Genomic DNA, 15,651 nt, shown 5'->3' with positions numbered 1-15,651 from the left:
CTGACATCCGTCATGGATTACGCGGAGAAAGGTTGGACGTGATACCGAGTCTCCATGTCTGTTCCAAACGTTGGCATCAAGAAACCTGTGGATGGGGGTTAGAAATTCGGCCCGATATTTCGGCAAATCGAGGGCCTATGGGTGCGATGAATGACCACAGCCTTTTATCCCGAGCTCTGGCAGGCTGTGACATTTAGATTCACACCCTCGTCGGCCGCACCCACACCTAATCAGACTTGCTCGTCGAGATATATTCGTTTTAATCAGCTACATAAATATTATGGGCCATGAGTATCCTACGTAGCTTACAACATGTCTTTTGTGATTACGACGAAACAAGATGGGATCCATGGCTCTACCACATTGCGAGACATAATTATTTATCAACAATGAAGTAAAACGATCCAAGTGATCCCCACCTATTGAAAATCGGGAAGGAGGGTGGTTGTGTTGCTAAGAAGGAAAGTTTGTAGATGCGAAATCAAGGAGAATGCTGACGGTGAAAAATCCATATGACGGTTCCATCATTTCGACCAAGTCCAGGTAGCTGGCAAATATGTCGACATTGCGGTAGATAGGGCAAAAGATGCCATTATCTCTGCGCCATGGAACATTTTCACAAGAGCCCGGACAGCGAAGTGCTTGCAAATGTCGAGACTCTCTTCATAAGTATATCTGTTACCACATTTTTGTACATGGACATCCCTCATTTGGCAGCTTTCTATCGGCGTGAGACAATGAAATACACTTGATTTGACCCATTTGCTGACGGGCTAAGATTACGCTGGACCGGCTGACAAGATCGAAGGCGAATCATTTAGTATAGATGACGATATGTACAAGATTGTTCAACACGAGCCACTGAGAGTTTATACTGGCACCGCGTCTTGGAATGGATCATTCCTCTACGTTGATTGGAAAATAGTGCTAGCATTTACAGGAGGGAATGCGATAGGTACTAAACCGTCCTCGATCTTATAGGGAAGCTGCACGTCTAACTAGGACTGGTACATTTTCAAATCTTTTGAAAAAGTCCTCTTTCGACGTTTTGAAATTGGCGAGCTTGTTTCAAGAAATTGGTTTTCCTTCCGGCGTGGTTGCAGTTCGTCTTTGGGAGTGCAGAGACGGGGGGTGTTCTGACGTCTCACAAAGGCATCGCGAATATCAGCATCACAGGCTCGGCAGTCTCCGGCATCAAAGTTCACGAAAATGCTGTCGAGAGTAATTTGAAACAGATGACATTCGTGCTCGGCGGCAAATCCCCTGCAATTGTCTTCAAAGACGCCGATCTCGATAGGGCTTTAGAAAGACGTGTTGAGCAGTTAGTAACCTCTCGTTCGCGACAGGCCGACTCATTCTGTGACACCATTGATAGGCAACAGCGTTGGTGCACACTGGTTAGATAGATATATAGGTGTGCTCGGTCTTACACTCAAATTGAGAGCCCCGTCAATTCAATTCGCACAAGAAGTTCGACCGTTTGTTTCTACTCTTCATAAAGTCTGTCAGATCGCTCGTCAACACAGCGCCAGCCGCTGCGAACACCAAGACCACGGAATAATAAGGAGAAGGTAGTCCATACGAACGAGCAATCTATTTAATCAACAAGAACGAGTCAAGCCACGGTTGAGGTTCTTTTGCCCCAACGATCGGCTCCACAGTGCTGGCAGCATCACAAGGTCCAATTCCGATGCCGGTTAAACTGCCCGAAGATTGGCGCGAACCTAGGCTGATGATTACGACTTCGAACAACAGCAGACGGAAGCTTTTCCGCTAAAACATGTTTCTACATTACCCTCAGTAACTAGGAGAAAACCTGCATTCATAGCATAAGTATAGCTCTAGTGGCAGGCGTAGAAAAGTTGATGTGGGCGATATCGAGAATCGTCTCCGTCTATACGATTACTCTAGTTGGAAGCTCTGATTATATTCTAGCGATGTCACTATGCCAGCTCAGGCTGGAACTTCCGCGCGCCCTTCATTTCGAGATTATCTGCCAAAGCCAGATTTTCCACGTCTGAAACATCTGTCATCATGCGATGCGCACACCTGGGGAGACCTGCGGATAAAGGAACCATTCGTGGCAGACTGGATGAGTCTAGCGAACGGCCTGATCAGTGCTCCTTACCAGGGTATCACTACAGATGGCGTGGTCCAAAAAGGTCTCTTCAAACTCGCCGGTGTGAACGATGACCATGGAGCTCCTGTCCAGGCAATGATTGATGCTGTGAACAATATTCTCCTTTGCGCCTCCGAACAGGAGCGCCGACTGATATGTCACGACCTCGACGCTCTGCAATGGCGACAGTGGATGAATCCCGAAATTTACGTCTTCAAAAATGGAGTTCGCCTCGAAGAAATCTCCGATGCTTTGGCAGAAAAGATACACGCCCTGATGCGCGCGAGCTTGAGTCCTTCAGGTTACCAGAGAGCGATCGGCTGCATGAAAGTCAACGCATTCTTGGGTCGCTTGGTAAATGGAAGGGGCGTGTTGAATCGAGATTCGTACAACTTCGTCCTCTACGGAGAGATGCCCCCTCGTCGGGACAGGCCTTGGGGTTGGCAGTTATACGGCCATCACTTATGTCTCAATTGTACTGTGCTGAACACCCAGATGGTGCTCTCTCCTGTCTTCATGGGTGCTGAACCAAACGTGATCGATGACGGCGGATCCGACGATGGTTTGTTACTTTTTGACACTCAGGAAGCCAGAGGACTGGCTCTCATGCAATCTCTCCCCCAGGATCTCCAATGTCGTATACGCGTCTACGACAACTTGGAGGACCCCAACATGCCGGAATGGCGTTTCCATCGCGCCGATCAGCGTCATCTTGGCGGAGCCTTCCAGGATAATAGAGTCATTCCGTATGAAGGAGTTCCGGTGGTCGAGTTTCCAACGTGGGCACAAAGCGCTGTCGAAAACATAATCAGGATATCTCTGGATATCCTGCCCGAGAAATCCTTAGATCAACGAATGCGAGAAATCCTCCAACATTGGTCAAAGACGTTCTTCAGCTGGATCGGTAGTTTCTCCGACGTGGACGCCTTTTACTATAAAATCCACAGCCCTGTGATTATGATTGAGTTTGATCACCACACGGGGCTGTTTCTGACAAATAAGGAAGCCCTGCCATTCCATATCCATACTTTAATCCGAACCCCGAATGGAAACGACTATGGTAAGGAGTATATTAGGCAATACAATGAGCAAGCGGCGTCAAGAGCTTGAAATACTTTGATATATCAATAACGCGACAAATAATTCGTCGTGAAAATCTACAACTCAGGAGTATTTTGATCCAGATTCTTTATATTTCGATTCCCTTTTCGTCAGTGTTGCTCGCCCCTTTGCTCACCCCAAACACTATGCTCGCCTACGACTTGTTCACGGCTCTTCCAGCTCATCTAATTCACCCTCATGCTCACCTAGCTCACCCTCTCAATCCCACATCCGTCTCATTGGACAGCCTCCTTGCGCCAAGCGCCCATCGTCCATGATGGCTGCTTTCTGCCTCGAACCGAAGACCGGGGTCCTCCCCAATAGAGGGGAGGGTCGGTGAATGGTGAGACAACGAGGCATGTAACGGATGCTACTTCGAGCTGGGAAGCCTTCTTGCGTAGGGACCTTGTGTGGAAGACTCGTGGAGTGCATGGAAGAACCCATAAGAACATCCACGCTCGGCCCTTCCCCTCTATTCAAATGATAAGGGAAAAGAAGGGAAAAGGGACCTCTTGTTAGAGTGCCCCAAGGTAGAATCCCGAAACTTCTAGGAAAATGAATTAATTCGGAGCAAGCAGTTCTTGAAGCATCTAGCCCCGAATGAACCATCTACTCTTCCGAAAGTCGGTTCCCACATCAGCTCACTCTGGTCATTTTCGCGTTTGCGAGCCGAGATGTCTGATAGGTATACGTAGTACTTTTCTGTGTCGCAGTAGCAGCGGAACACCGAGGCAATGGCTTCCGCTCAGTATGGTTCGCTTTGCGATACGGCAAGTATCCATCCAGAAATAATGTAGATCGTCTTTTCGCGCGTGTTCCTCATAGAACTAAATCTTAGCTTAGCTGGCCTTGCCCTCGCCAGATCCATCTCGCAGATCGTTAAAGGTAACCTCATCATCATACACTCCCCAAGTATGCGAAAGTATCGTGTAGTTGATTTCAGAAGTATCTGCAAATCGGACACAAAGGTGGAAAATTGTCCAATGAATGATAAGATTTGCTGCTGGTTGACTGGGTATACTACAGATCTGACGAACATTGGGCGTTCTAGTATAGCGGAGTGCTACGTATGTAGATTATGTAAGGAGAACAAACATGGGTGGGCATAAAGTCAGAGGGCATAGGATCTTTCCTAGTTGGTTCCATAGATACACGCAGGAGACATAAGAACGGATAGGAATCAGGCAACTAGAGCTTCTCGTGTGGTTGCTCAATGATCCTGACACCGACATCCTCCCTGTATGACAGGCACCAAGTGCCAAACCGTTCATCACCTTTACATCTCAAGTTGCACCAAGTTTTGCAGTGTCATGTAGGGGGATTCTCTGATAAGTGGCGACGCCAAGGCTCGTAAAGACCCTCCATAGTGTTGTTCGCTTCGAACACCCTTCGAGAACTATATAGTCTGATGGTCTCTGAACTCCTTCGAAATGGAACAAGTCCTCCGTAAAAAAATCACACGAAGGATTGGCTGCAGCCTTGGCTGTTCGCGACCATAGCCACGAGGACGTAATTAATAATGGGGTTTTGCTATTCTCAGCGCTCGCAAACGCTCGACCATACAGGCTAAAACCCCAGTGGAGATTCGCAAGCGCCAAACCGGGAGAGAGTTGGCGCTTAGGCAAAAGCTGCGTTATTCTGGATGCTAAATCTCGTGCCGGCCCTAGTCTGTCTTACCCCCTTTCCCCCCCCAAGACATGGACACTTGTCAGGGGCACAGCTAATGTTACACTGTTAGATGGTTTCCATAAGCAATAGCAATCCCGATAGTTGTTCTGTGCCACGGGGCTCTCTTGCAACATCTATAAGAGGTCCTCAGAAGGGCACTAAGATAGAGCATTCAACACATCTCAAGTTGCACTCCGATTAACGTCGTCTCTACATACGGCTCCACGTCTATTTTGCGTATCGTATTATTTTCACTCCTCATTCTAAAGAAGTCGACGTACCGCCAGATTCCTTCCATTGTTCTACTTGCATAACCCTATTTTCGACAATGGAGATCTTTGCTAGCTTAGAAACGAACATCTCGCCCTTCCATCTCGTACTAAATCCTGCGCACTTACCGAATGCACTCTCGTTTCGTACCAGGAATTGGAGAATTGCGTCGAACGTTCTCAGAGTGTAGTCGGCCCCATGTTTCATGGACACCCGAGCCAAAATCGGAGAATGTTATAGGCTGGAGCGCTTGACTCGAACCCAGAATGGGTTAGGAGAGGACGAACCAGAGTTTTATGGTAACTGTCATCGACCCTTGCTCACAGCGCAACGCGCCGTTCCCTACCGTGGTAAAGGGGGAAATGGCTTGTATCTTCATCATGGGCGAATTTTTCCGACATCATTACAGACTTTTAGGGGCTAGTTTTTCAGCTGTCTTGTTAAACTTCCCTTCATTGAGAGAAAATGCTCTGGCTCTGCGAATGAGTGCAGGATAGAGTTTATCTATATATCTATCTAACGAGTGTACGTCATCATTGCTGCCTGTCAATGGTGATACAGTTTGGTGAGCGAATGTTGCATAATAAACCCGGTTAGTCGTGAACGATAGGCCATCAATTGTTCAACATGTCTCCTGGATGGATTCTCGACGGTCGAATTCTGCCTATTGCATTAATTCGAGGTGCGCCTCGCTAACTAGCTTCATGCAAGTCGTGATTAGTCTCAAAGCCTGGAAGACACCAAAGGAATGGCATGGGGCCAAATCAACTCAATCTTAAACTGAAACACACATTTATCAGGCCCACATTCAAAAGTCTCCTGTCTTCTCTTTCCTCAACATTCATCTTCAATCATGTCTTGAACAAGGGGCTGTGCGCCTACGGACCTCCCGGAATTGGCTTCTCGGGGCTTCTCAGAGTCCTACCAACATGAACTCGGTCTTACTCACCCCAGCCTCTGCAGGCCAAGCGAAAGACCCAAAGTCTCCTTGGATTCAAGTTACCGATATACCGTTTTCGCTTACTCCCGCGACTGTGCAGGCCTCCATACGTGAGAACGACGACCCGGCAGTTAAGCTCAGCCAGTTGCCTGACATCTCCCCGAAGTCGATCCGAGTTTTCGATATATGCACCAATGCCGGAGGCGCCCGTCCTGTCGGCTTGCTCCTGCAGCAACATCTGCGCCGGTGGTTTACAAAGATCAAGTTTATGCCGCTTGTTCACAGCCCAAGGCTGCAGAGCCACCTATTTGACCGTTACCAATCCTTAGCATCAGACCCGACTTTTTTAAATGCGCTCTGGGATGAGAATCGCGAGGGCCTGGATGTTGGAATAGCATTGCAGTTGCCTTGTACCCAGATGTCGAAACAGTATAAACCTCTGAACCTGGGGCATTCCTTCACATATCTAGTCTGTGGACTGTCAAAAGCCGATGAATTAGCGAGTACGTGCGTTGAGATCTCGTCTTACCCGAAGAAGCTATCCTGACTAGATCAAACAGTCATCTACAGGCGCCCCACTTTCTTCTCCGGTCCAATGCGGGCTGCAGATGGTTTGGGCTCCCTATTCCCGTCGTCTCAGTGGTCACAGCGCGTTCCATCTGTTGGCTTCTCAAGGCAACAGCTCGTCAAGCTTATCATACTGGAACATATCCGTCTCCATGTTCGCAAACTCAGAGAGATTTGTCGTGCGACATTCCCTTCAACAAAGATGAACCTGTTATACCGCGGTTCTGGTAATACAGCGGCCACAATCGAGCGCCTCAGGCATTCATTCGAATTCTGTCGGCACGTCAAAGAGTTTTCAGAGATGGTCGAGTTCGTGATCCAGAGCTTCGAGGCCGATATCGCCGATACTGCACCGGCGTCACTACTTTGTTACCTGGTTTCCATCCGCCATGAATACACTCAGTTGGAGAGCCTAGCAAATGCCAATCACGAGCGCTATAAGCTAGCGTGGGACATGTACAAAGACAACCTCAACGTCAACGAGTCACGCGACGTCAAGGGTTTGACTGTGCTTGCGGCTGTTTTTCTCCCTTTGTCCCTTTCCTCTAGCATCCTCGCTATGAGCACACGCCTTGCCGACTTGAATATCTTGCTATACGACTTTGTCGGTGTTTTCTTCATACTTTCATCCATTGCCATCGTCCTATACGTTTTCATTCGCGGCATAGGTGCGTTGGCCCGGAACGGACGTTATAGGGTCACACACAAGCAAGTCAAAATGGAGGAACACATGGACACAATGGGGAGACTCATCCCTGATACGAGCACGACCATATATAGCTCCCCGAGGTGGAAGTCATTTGTTGTGTCCACGATACTGATGGTAACACTAACATGGCTGACGGTGACGGTTTCCTTCATAGTGGGCATGGTAGGTGATCACGGCATGGGCGTCACGATGCTAAAGTACACTGCTTTCACAATGGCAGGGATCATAGGTGTAACAGTGATTTTGATCGTCGCAGGAGTTTTCACAGTCAAGGTAATTGGTAGGGGCCTTAGTCCTGTGGAAGTTATACCTGGAGGTGCCAAAGGTTTAATTGCTGGTAGCGGGACGGGAGCAGATATAATGATCCAGCCACAAGGATATGAGATGGAGGACTTGTCGATCTTGACATGACCCCGTCAGGTATTAACGAAGAGTGTAGAGAGGGGCCAAATACGCGAGGAACAGCCGAAGGAACGCCCCTTGGTGATTGCGCAATGGAAGTCAGTGCATGTCAGGATCGGGTTCATTCGTAGAAATTTTCACGCGGGAAACTCAGTGCTACATAGAGATATTCACGGATACAATGACAGGTGGCCCAAGAACTGAGCCTGGAGATATAATCAGGGATCATGCGGTATATGGGTGACGTCAGTCCTACTGAACTGGACATACTATATGAAGCTCGTACCACTCATGATGTTTTCATGGCAGAGTTTCAATTCGGGCATTTGACTCGGGCTTTGGCGCCTTTGATAATGCTAAGCCACCAGAACTACGCTAGTCTACTCTAGTCGTGGGAGGGGCCCCGGAAGGGGGAACCTCGGCGTCTTGCTGGAGATTGGGGAAACGCCAATACTAGTTAGGTGCTCTACTCCGTACTCTAGGCTCGCTCTAGACGCCTCCCCCCGCTCCTCCCCGACATTCTCAACCTTTTATTCCAACCCCCATCGGAAGCGATCATGAGTGTTTCGCTGCTATCACTGTGGAAATGCATAACGACCATTACCAATATCATGCAGTTACTCAGAGTCACCAGGTCGGGACGGGCTCCGCGAGTCCTTTCGCGTGTCATGTCTGCAAGAAGACTTATACTCGATCGGACCATCTAGCTCGTCATTTTCGCACACGTCAGTGAACCCTCTAGCCCAAATACAACCCCTAGTATAACAAAGGCTAGATACAAGTGAAAGACCTTTTGTATGCAAAACGTGCGGTAAGGGCTTCGCAAGACGGTATCGACTACTACTCCTACTCGTTCAGTGTGTTCGTCTCTGATAGGATATAGCGATCTTCTAAGCCGACACGCTAGCATTCACAACATCAATGAACAACTACGCAGCACCTCCAGAGGTGTCAGAAAACACAGAGCAAGAAGTGCATGCATCGCTTGTGCGGAAGCGAAATTGCGATGCAGCGACAATCGCCCCTGCGAGCGTTGCGTAGCGAAAAGAATTCCCTGTGACGCTCCGACATCTGCCGCAGCAACCGGACAGCAAAACATTGTCCCTGCAAGTTCAGCCATGGATTGCCTGCCGTCTGTCGAATCGTCCAGTACGGCGCTCGAAGAGGAGCAGCAGCAGCAGCAGCTTTGTGCGTTCCGTGAGACGCGTGTTCATAATGACCTCATTCTCGACCAAGGCCAGAGGTCAACAAATACGATGATGGACTCGGATACTCCGCACCCTGTGAATTGCGATGAGTTGCCTATGCACTTGGCAGAATCATATAGTTCAAGTGAGTGGGATCCCCCGCAGCCTTGCATGGCTGATCGTGTCTAGACAGCATGATGTGCAATGAAGCACCCGACCCATTCCTCGGTGTCGAAGGTGGATTTGACGACATCCTCATGGGCAACTTCCTCCATGGTATTATCAATACAGACCAGTCTAACAATCAGTTTCCCAGCCACAGTACAGGAGGACTACCAAACGTGCTGCACTTTGGCTTTAATGAATTCGCAGACTCCCTCTCCTCCGGTTTCGACCGTGTACATTCTCCCCTTGCTCCCATGCGCACCGCCACAACCGAAGACAAGAACCTTTCAATCGGTAGCCGCGGCGGCATGGAAACACCAGCGGTGCGAAGAGCAGTCCACGCTGGCGAGCAAGCTTTCAGGGAATCTATCTGGCTTTGGGACCCTTCAATAGAAGACAGTAGTGTGTCAGAGCAGATTCACCTCACCCTGCCCCGAGATCACTCCATTGCCGAGCATCAATCACGAGAAGTGGATTCAGGCCTTCGCTTGTCAGCAACGAGTCGCGATCGTCTTCTCTCCATGATATTGAGAACCTGTGAGCCTCAAGTACAACGTCAAGTGGTGTCTTGTTTTCCGTCGACCGAATTTCTCTCTTGTCTACTTGCCGACTTCAAAATAAGGCATGTTCGACAAATATCGCCCTGGATTCACTTTCCCACACTCAACCTCGACGACGAATGTGAGGAATTTTTGGCGGCTTTGATATGCGCTGGTGCTGCCGACTCAAGGCGACCGGAGATCCGCAAGCTTGGATTCGCCCTGCAGGAGGCTGCCCGCCTCGCCATCATGAAGAGATTCGAAGAAGATAACAGGAATCTTCGGGACCTACGTTCGATACAAGCACTTCTTCTGATACTCCAAGTCGGTCTTAATAGTGCATCACGACGCAAAATCGAGATCGCCGAGAGCTTCACCCTGATTGTCGTGACAATGCTTCGAAGAGGAGGTCGGTTCTGGAGTAAGCGGGACAGTCTATTAGTTCTAAACGACAACGACGACAATCGGCGTCAGACTCTTGAGGTGCATTGGAAGAGATGGGTCGAGGAGGAGTCCTTCAAGAGGCTTGTCTATCATGTCCTTTTTCAAGATGTGCAAACGTCCTCGGCCCTCTTTCGTCAACCTGTGGTATCTTACTTCGAGATCAATCTGACCATGCCATGTTCGGCAGAGATGTGGCAAGCGGAATCAGCTGAAATCTGGCGGCAGGAAATTCTGACGAGACAACGTCCCCCAAATCTATCCCCGTTGACACTTCAGAATTGTCTCCAAGATCCAGGCTTACTGAGTCTTCACCACGGTCACATTGATCTCCAGATGAGCCTCAGGGTGATGGTCTCCATTTTCTGGTCGCGAGTGTGGCAATTCATTCAAATGAGAGCGATTTCCTTGCCTTTGAATAGCAACCCGAATCTGGTCACGGTGAATTACTTCCGCCAGCAACTCGTGGCCACTAGTCAAGACCTGATTGTACGATTTTCCGAAGACTTCGAGTCAATGCATCCTTGCGTGAAAATGGTGCTGGAGCTCGGTTTGATGCATCTGTACGTCTCGCTCGAGGATATCCAACACCTCGCGGGAAAGGAGGGCGAAGAACAAGCTCGGAAAGCCGCTTCCCGTCTTCGATCATGGATCGGCCTGCCCGAGTCCCGACATGCTTTGTTTCATGCTGGTCAGATTGCCAAAGCGGCGGTTCAGTGTCCATTGCAGTATCTGCGTGGATACCATGCCGTGGTGATCTACCATGCAAGTCTCACCATGTGGGCTTACGCTCTGCTGGCGACCAGCCAGACTAGCGTGCAAACAGCGCAGGTGGGAAATTTCCACGGTGCCGAGAATAAATTACCTCTGGTCCGGCTCGACGGCGATGAAACACCAGAATTGAGACGTTTCATTCTCCTGGGGAACGGCACTGCTTGTATACGAAGATATCCTCCAGATGAACCCAGGATGGTGCCGCTAACGGACTCAGCAGAGGTTATGATGAGCATGGCCGGACTGCTTTCGAGTCGAGACGAAAGCGAATACTACTGCATCCCTATTGTCAGCTATCTGACCAGTTTGATGCACTCGTTGGCCAAGGCTTCTGCTGGGATGAAGCTTTTGCGATAGATGATTGGACTGAATAGGCAACGAACGCATCTGACCGCTACGAAAAACTTCATATCTGACAGTGCAACCGCATTCCACCACCAGGCAGCTCAAATCTACCGCACAGCAACCGCATCTGCAAGGCTTGCTGCCCCAATCAAGGACGCCATGTGAAACCCGGATGTCGCCAATCCAAATCTGCCACCTGTTTCTGACTGAGGCCCAGAATCCTCGCGTGTACATCGACCTGCGCTCGTTTCTTGTTATCTTGGGCCAACCAGACACCGAGAGCAATACTAGAGATCAACACAGTCGCTTGCGCTGCAAGGTTTAACCCATTGCCAATGGGATAGTTCGGCCCATCGAAGGGCAGAAAAGCCCATGTTGCGATTAACCCACCGATGTTTCCGAACATGACGTTCGTCCCGATGGCGGATGAGCGGGCCGTGTCGCTCACCACATTCGCGGAGACCTGGGCGTTACATAGCGCACCGCCGTTGAAAGCGCCCATGACGATGATGAAGATGGCTCCGTACCGGACTTTGGCGTTCTCGCTGGCCAGGAACATTATGTACCCTACCACGACGGGGACGGCGCTGCATGTGATGATGATGTTGCGACGGTCGATTTTCCAGGCTAGCAGGTTGGATGCGACAACGGAGACTGCACCGACGATGTACGGTGGGACGGTCATGAGTTGTTGTCGAACGACCGAGTAGGTCGGGTAGATGGTTCGGATGACCGTCGGGGCGAAGAATGCGAGACCCTGCACGGTGATGCATTCGAGGAGAAAGATCCAGGCGGTCACCAATGTGACGGGGTTCAGGATTCCTCGGAGGAGTTTCGGTTTGTCGAGCTTATCGAGAACTTCAGTCGTGCCCACGCGCTCAGTTTTGAGGCGGACAATCGCCAACTGCTTCTGGTCGTCGGTCAACCACCTGGCGGTCTCTGGTCGGTCGGTGAGTGCGAAGAAGGCGATGAGCGCAAGGCCGATCGTGACGATGCCTTCAATCGCGAAAATCATTTCCCAACTTTTCGTGCTTCCGAATGAATCGAGTTTCAAGATTGCGGATGCCAACAGACCTCCAAATGCCCCGGCTAACGGCGCCGTAACGATGTACAGTGCAAGACGAAAAGCGAGTTCCGAACGTCGATACCAGCGCGACATGTAATATGCGATTCCGGGCAGCATAGGAGCCTCGAAAACACCGAGCAGGAATCGAACGCCACAGGCGGAGTGGATGTCACGAACGAACGCAAATGCCACGGTCATGATGCCAAAGCCCAATGTCGTCGCGGGGATGAACCAACCGGGTCCGATCCATTTGCAGGCCATGTTGCCCGGGATTTCGAAAACGATGTACGAGATATAGAACACGGATAGGACTTGGTTATATTGGTATCCTGTGAGGGCGAGATCCTCTTCGAAACCCGCAAGTCGAGCATTGCCTGTTTAGCGGAGATTTATTAGCAAAGGGAAGCTAGAGAGATGGGGTGTTGAGGCGCTTGCTCACCGATGTTGGCACGGTCGATGAAGCAGAATAAATACAGGAGAGCCACAATGGGGACAATGTACAGGTCAATTTTGTACATGAGACGCCGTTCTTCGACCGGGTCGAATTGCGCCAATGGTTGCCCATATCTAAACGACCATGTCAGCAGCCAAAGACTTTGGGAGGGAAATGGGATTGGCGAGAGAATACTCATCAGTGCCGGCTTGACCACTCAATCCAGCCTTGATATGGAGGACATCAGCGTCACTTTGCAAACCCCCTTCCATATGGGCAATTTGAGGAGTCTCTTTGGGCTCGTGAGTAATGCTGGCCATGGTGATTGTAGCCTTCTCTGTTAAATCCGGAAGAGACGTGATGATGAGGGAGACATAGAGCTAATGCCTGAAGGAAAGTCTCTTTAAATATTGATGGGGGCTTAGAGCATTCGGTTAAGGCACTCCATCCTGGGGGTAATGCACCACGGGGTAGTGGCTTGGTTCGTGATCGTGTTTCTGGGAGAAGACTGTTGTAGTGCGGCAGCAACGCGTTATCGTGTTGACTTGGTCCTTGATTTCCGTGGCACATCCTAAATGACACCGCCACTAGTGGCATTCACACGTGTGAAACCCTGCTTCATTTTCCTCTTTTTCTTGGCCTACGGTTCGTTAGCGGTATGGCAGACGACCTCTTTTCGTCTCACTGGTCTCCAGAGGGAGAGGTTGGGTCGGAAAGTGGTGCACCACTTCGGTAACCCCCAGCCTTGCCAAGACCAAATGTGGATTTGGCAAAATCCTTTTGTCGTCGCCCCCTCGTACTCCACCCCCCCGGATATGATCGTTCTGCTTTGAGTCGCGAACTTCAACTACCGTACTCGCTTACCGAGATTCAGAGGCATCAAATGCATTGTACTGGCCTAGCAGAATACGAATCGACCTGGACCAGTGACCAATCATCGATGTTGATTTCATATCAGTTTAGTCATGCGCCAAGGCCTCCCCCTCTCTGACGTCCCGGATGGTGCCTGAGAAGTTCTGGGTTGAGCATTTATACGGCACGTGAATCTCATAAGTCTTCAAGAGGTATAGTATATTACGTCGGAACGCGATCCCAAAAACCCCCACGGGACTTTCAACTTGGCTTTGGCGGGGCCGAGAATCGCATGGAGGCATCTTTATTGGGATGTCGTCACTACCATTTGAATAGACACCATTTTTATTAACATTCCCTTTGCCCGTTTGTTCCTGGATTCTTCAGCCACTTCTCTCCTCAGGATTTGAGATCACATCATCTATCTCAGCTCGACTAGAATTTTCGCAACTCTCAAGGAGACAACATGTTCACCGGCCTGGCGTTGCTGTCTATTTGCCTGCTTATACTACTTCGCGTGACGTATACATATGTCACATCTCTCGAAAGATCTATACCTGGGCCATGGCTGGCTCGCTTCAGTCGTCTTTGGTACTTTCTGCATGTACAATCGGGAAATTTTCACCACGAGAATATTGCCTTGCACGCCAAATATGGCCCCATCGTCCGCGTTGGTCCCCATCTCTACTCTATCAACTATCCGGACAACAATGTCTATGGTATCGGTTCCAAGTTCAAGAAGAATGACTGGTATGAAGGCTGGAAGCATCCTAGTCCCGACCGCTGGACATTATTCCCAGACCAAGACATCAAGCGCCACGCCGAGACGCGGAAGAAGTTCCAAAACTTATACAGCATGAGTTCATTAGTCTCCTATGAGAAATATGTCGACGAATGTATCGATATATTTCTACAGAAGATGGCGTCTTTTAGCCAATCGGGCGAATCAATCGACATGGCCCATTGGTTCCAATGTTACGCTTTCGACGTCATGGGAGACATCACATATTCTGAGAGGTTCGGCTTCCTTGACCAAGGAGAGGACATCGCGGGCATACTTGTGGCATTGGACAACTCCATGGTCTACTCGACATTGGCGGGCATCTATGCCTGGGCTCATCCGTATCTCTACGCTATTATGGAGAGGATTCCGGGTTCGGGAGCTGCCGGAAGGAACTTTCTCATGAAATTTGTACAACAGAGGATCGCAGAGAGGAATCATGCAAGGGCCAACCTCAGCACAAGCGAGAAGCAGCGACCACTTGACGCTAACGATGGGACACCCCAAGACTTCCTCGACAAGCTCACCGATGCTCATGAACGCGATCCGCAACGGGTCACACCATACCATATCTTCATGATGGGCTTGTCCAATATAATCGCCGGGAGTGACACAACGGCAGTGTCTCTATCGAGCGTTCTGTACAACTTGGTCACGCACCCGTCAGTTCTAGAAAGGCTGAGGCAAGAAATCAAGGAGTACGACGCACAAAAAAATTCATCCAACGAATTCATCCCCTTCAAGGAGGCTCATAAGATGCCTTATCTCCAGGCTGTCATAAAAGAGGCTCTTCGCCTCCATCCTGCCACTGGGTTGCCTCTGTGGCGAGTCATCCCAGAAGGTGGAGCATTTATCGCCGGTCGCCAACTTCCAGCAGGAGCCACGGTCGGCATAAATAGCTGGGTGGCACATTACGATTCCGGTGTTTTTGGACCAGATGCGGGCACCTTCCGACCAGAAAGGTGGTTGGAAGCTGAGCAAGAGAAGGGGGAACAATATCAGAGAATGGAAGCAAACTATTTACCGGTATGTATTCATTTGTTGATTCGTTATGTGATGGACATGTGCTTACCCAATCAGTTTGGACTGGGCTCGAGAACGTGCTTGGGCCGGCATATTTCTACGCTTGAAATGTACAAATTGATCCCCGAGCTAGTCAGAAAGTTCGACTTCGAACTAGACATGGCCACGAGCAACTGGAAGACGAGGAATTATTGGTTTGTGAAGCCAATAGATTTCCGAGTCCGGGTCAAATCTTGCTTGTGATCAACTGCCCGGAGGACTAGAATTGG

The 15,651-nt window shown here is 49.8% G+C and overlaps 5 protein-coding genes across 5 annotated transcripts; 4 read left to right on the top strand and 1 right to left on the bottom strand.

Annotated features, from left to right (window-relative positions):
• Positions 1 to 605: 605 nt before the first annotated feature.
• On the top strand, positions 606 to 3,229 carry Z518_00266 (uncharacterized protein; the record flags this gene model as incomplete). The annotated part of the gene is made up of 4 exons (XM_013420869.1): positions 606 to 729; positions 779 to 955; positions 1,153 to 1,321; positions 1,936 to 3,229. The coding sequence occupies 4 exons, from the start codon at positions 606 to 608 to the stop codon at positions 3,227 to 3,229; spliced, it is 1,764 nt and encodes a 587-aa protein (XP_013276323.1).
• Positions 3,230 to 6,087: 2,858 nt separating this feature from the next.
• Positions 6,088 to 7,785, top strand: Z518_00265 (uncharacterized protein; the record flags this gene model as incomplete). The annotated part of the gene is made up of 2 exons (XM_013420868.1): positions 6,088 to 6,601; positions 6,659 to 7,785. 2 exons carry the CDS (start codon positions 6,088 to 6,090, stop codon positions 7,783 to 7,785), a joined length of 1,641 nt encoding a protein of 546 aa, XP_013276322.1.
• Positions 7,786 to 8,894: 1,109 nt separating this feature from the next.
• Positions 8,895 to 11,239, top strand: Z518_00264 (uncharacterized protein; the record flags this gene model as incomplete). Its single annotated transcript, XM_013420867.1, has 2 exons — positions 8,895 to 9,108; positions 9,153 to 11,239. 2 exons carry the CDS (start codon positions 8,895 to 8,897, stop codon positions 11,237 to 11,239), a joined length of 2,301 nt encoding a protein of 766 aa, XP_013276321.1.
• Positions 11,240 to 11,375: 136 nt separating this feature from the next.
• Z518_00263 (uncharacterized protein) lies at positions 11,376 to 13,046 on the bottom strand (the record flags this gene model as incomplete). The annotated part of the gene is made up of 3 exons (XM_013420866.1): positions 11,376 to 12,667; positions 12,733 to 12,860; positions 12,922 to 13,046. The coding sequence occupies 3 exons, from the start codon at positions 13,044 to 13,046 to the stop codon at positions 11,376 to 11,378; spliced, it is 1,545 nt and encodes a 514-aa protein (XP_013276320.1).
• A 998-nt stretch (positions 13,047 to 14,044) lies between these two features.
• Positions 14,045 to 15,625, top strand: Z518_00262 (uncharacterized protein; the record flags this gene model as incomplete). The annotated part of the gene is made up of 2 exons (XM_013420865.1): positions 14,045 to 15,385; positions 15,440 to 15,625. The coding sequence occupies 2 exons, from the start codon at positions 14,045 to 14,047 to the stop codon at positions 15,623 to 15,625; spliced, it is 1,527 nt and encodes a 508-aa protein (XP_013276319.1).
• Positions 15,626 to 15,651: the final 26 nt, after the last annotated feature.

This window comes from Rhinocladiella mackenziei, assembly GCF_000835555.1.
Source record: "Rhinocladiella mackenziei CBS 650.93 unplaced genomic scaffold supercont1.1, whole genome shotgun sequence".
Lineage (NCBI taxonomy): Eukaryota > Fungi > Ascomycota > Eurotiomycetes > Chaetothyriales > Herpotrichiellaceae > Rhinocladiella > Rhinocladiella mackenziei.
The sequence above is the reverse complement of the archived record's forward strand: the minus strand, read 5'-3'. Positions and strand labels throughout refer to the sequence as shown.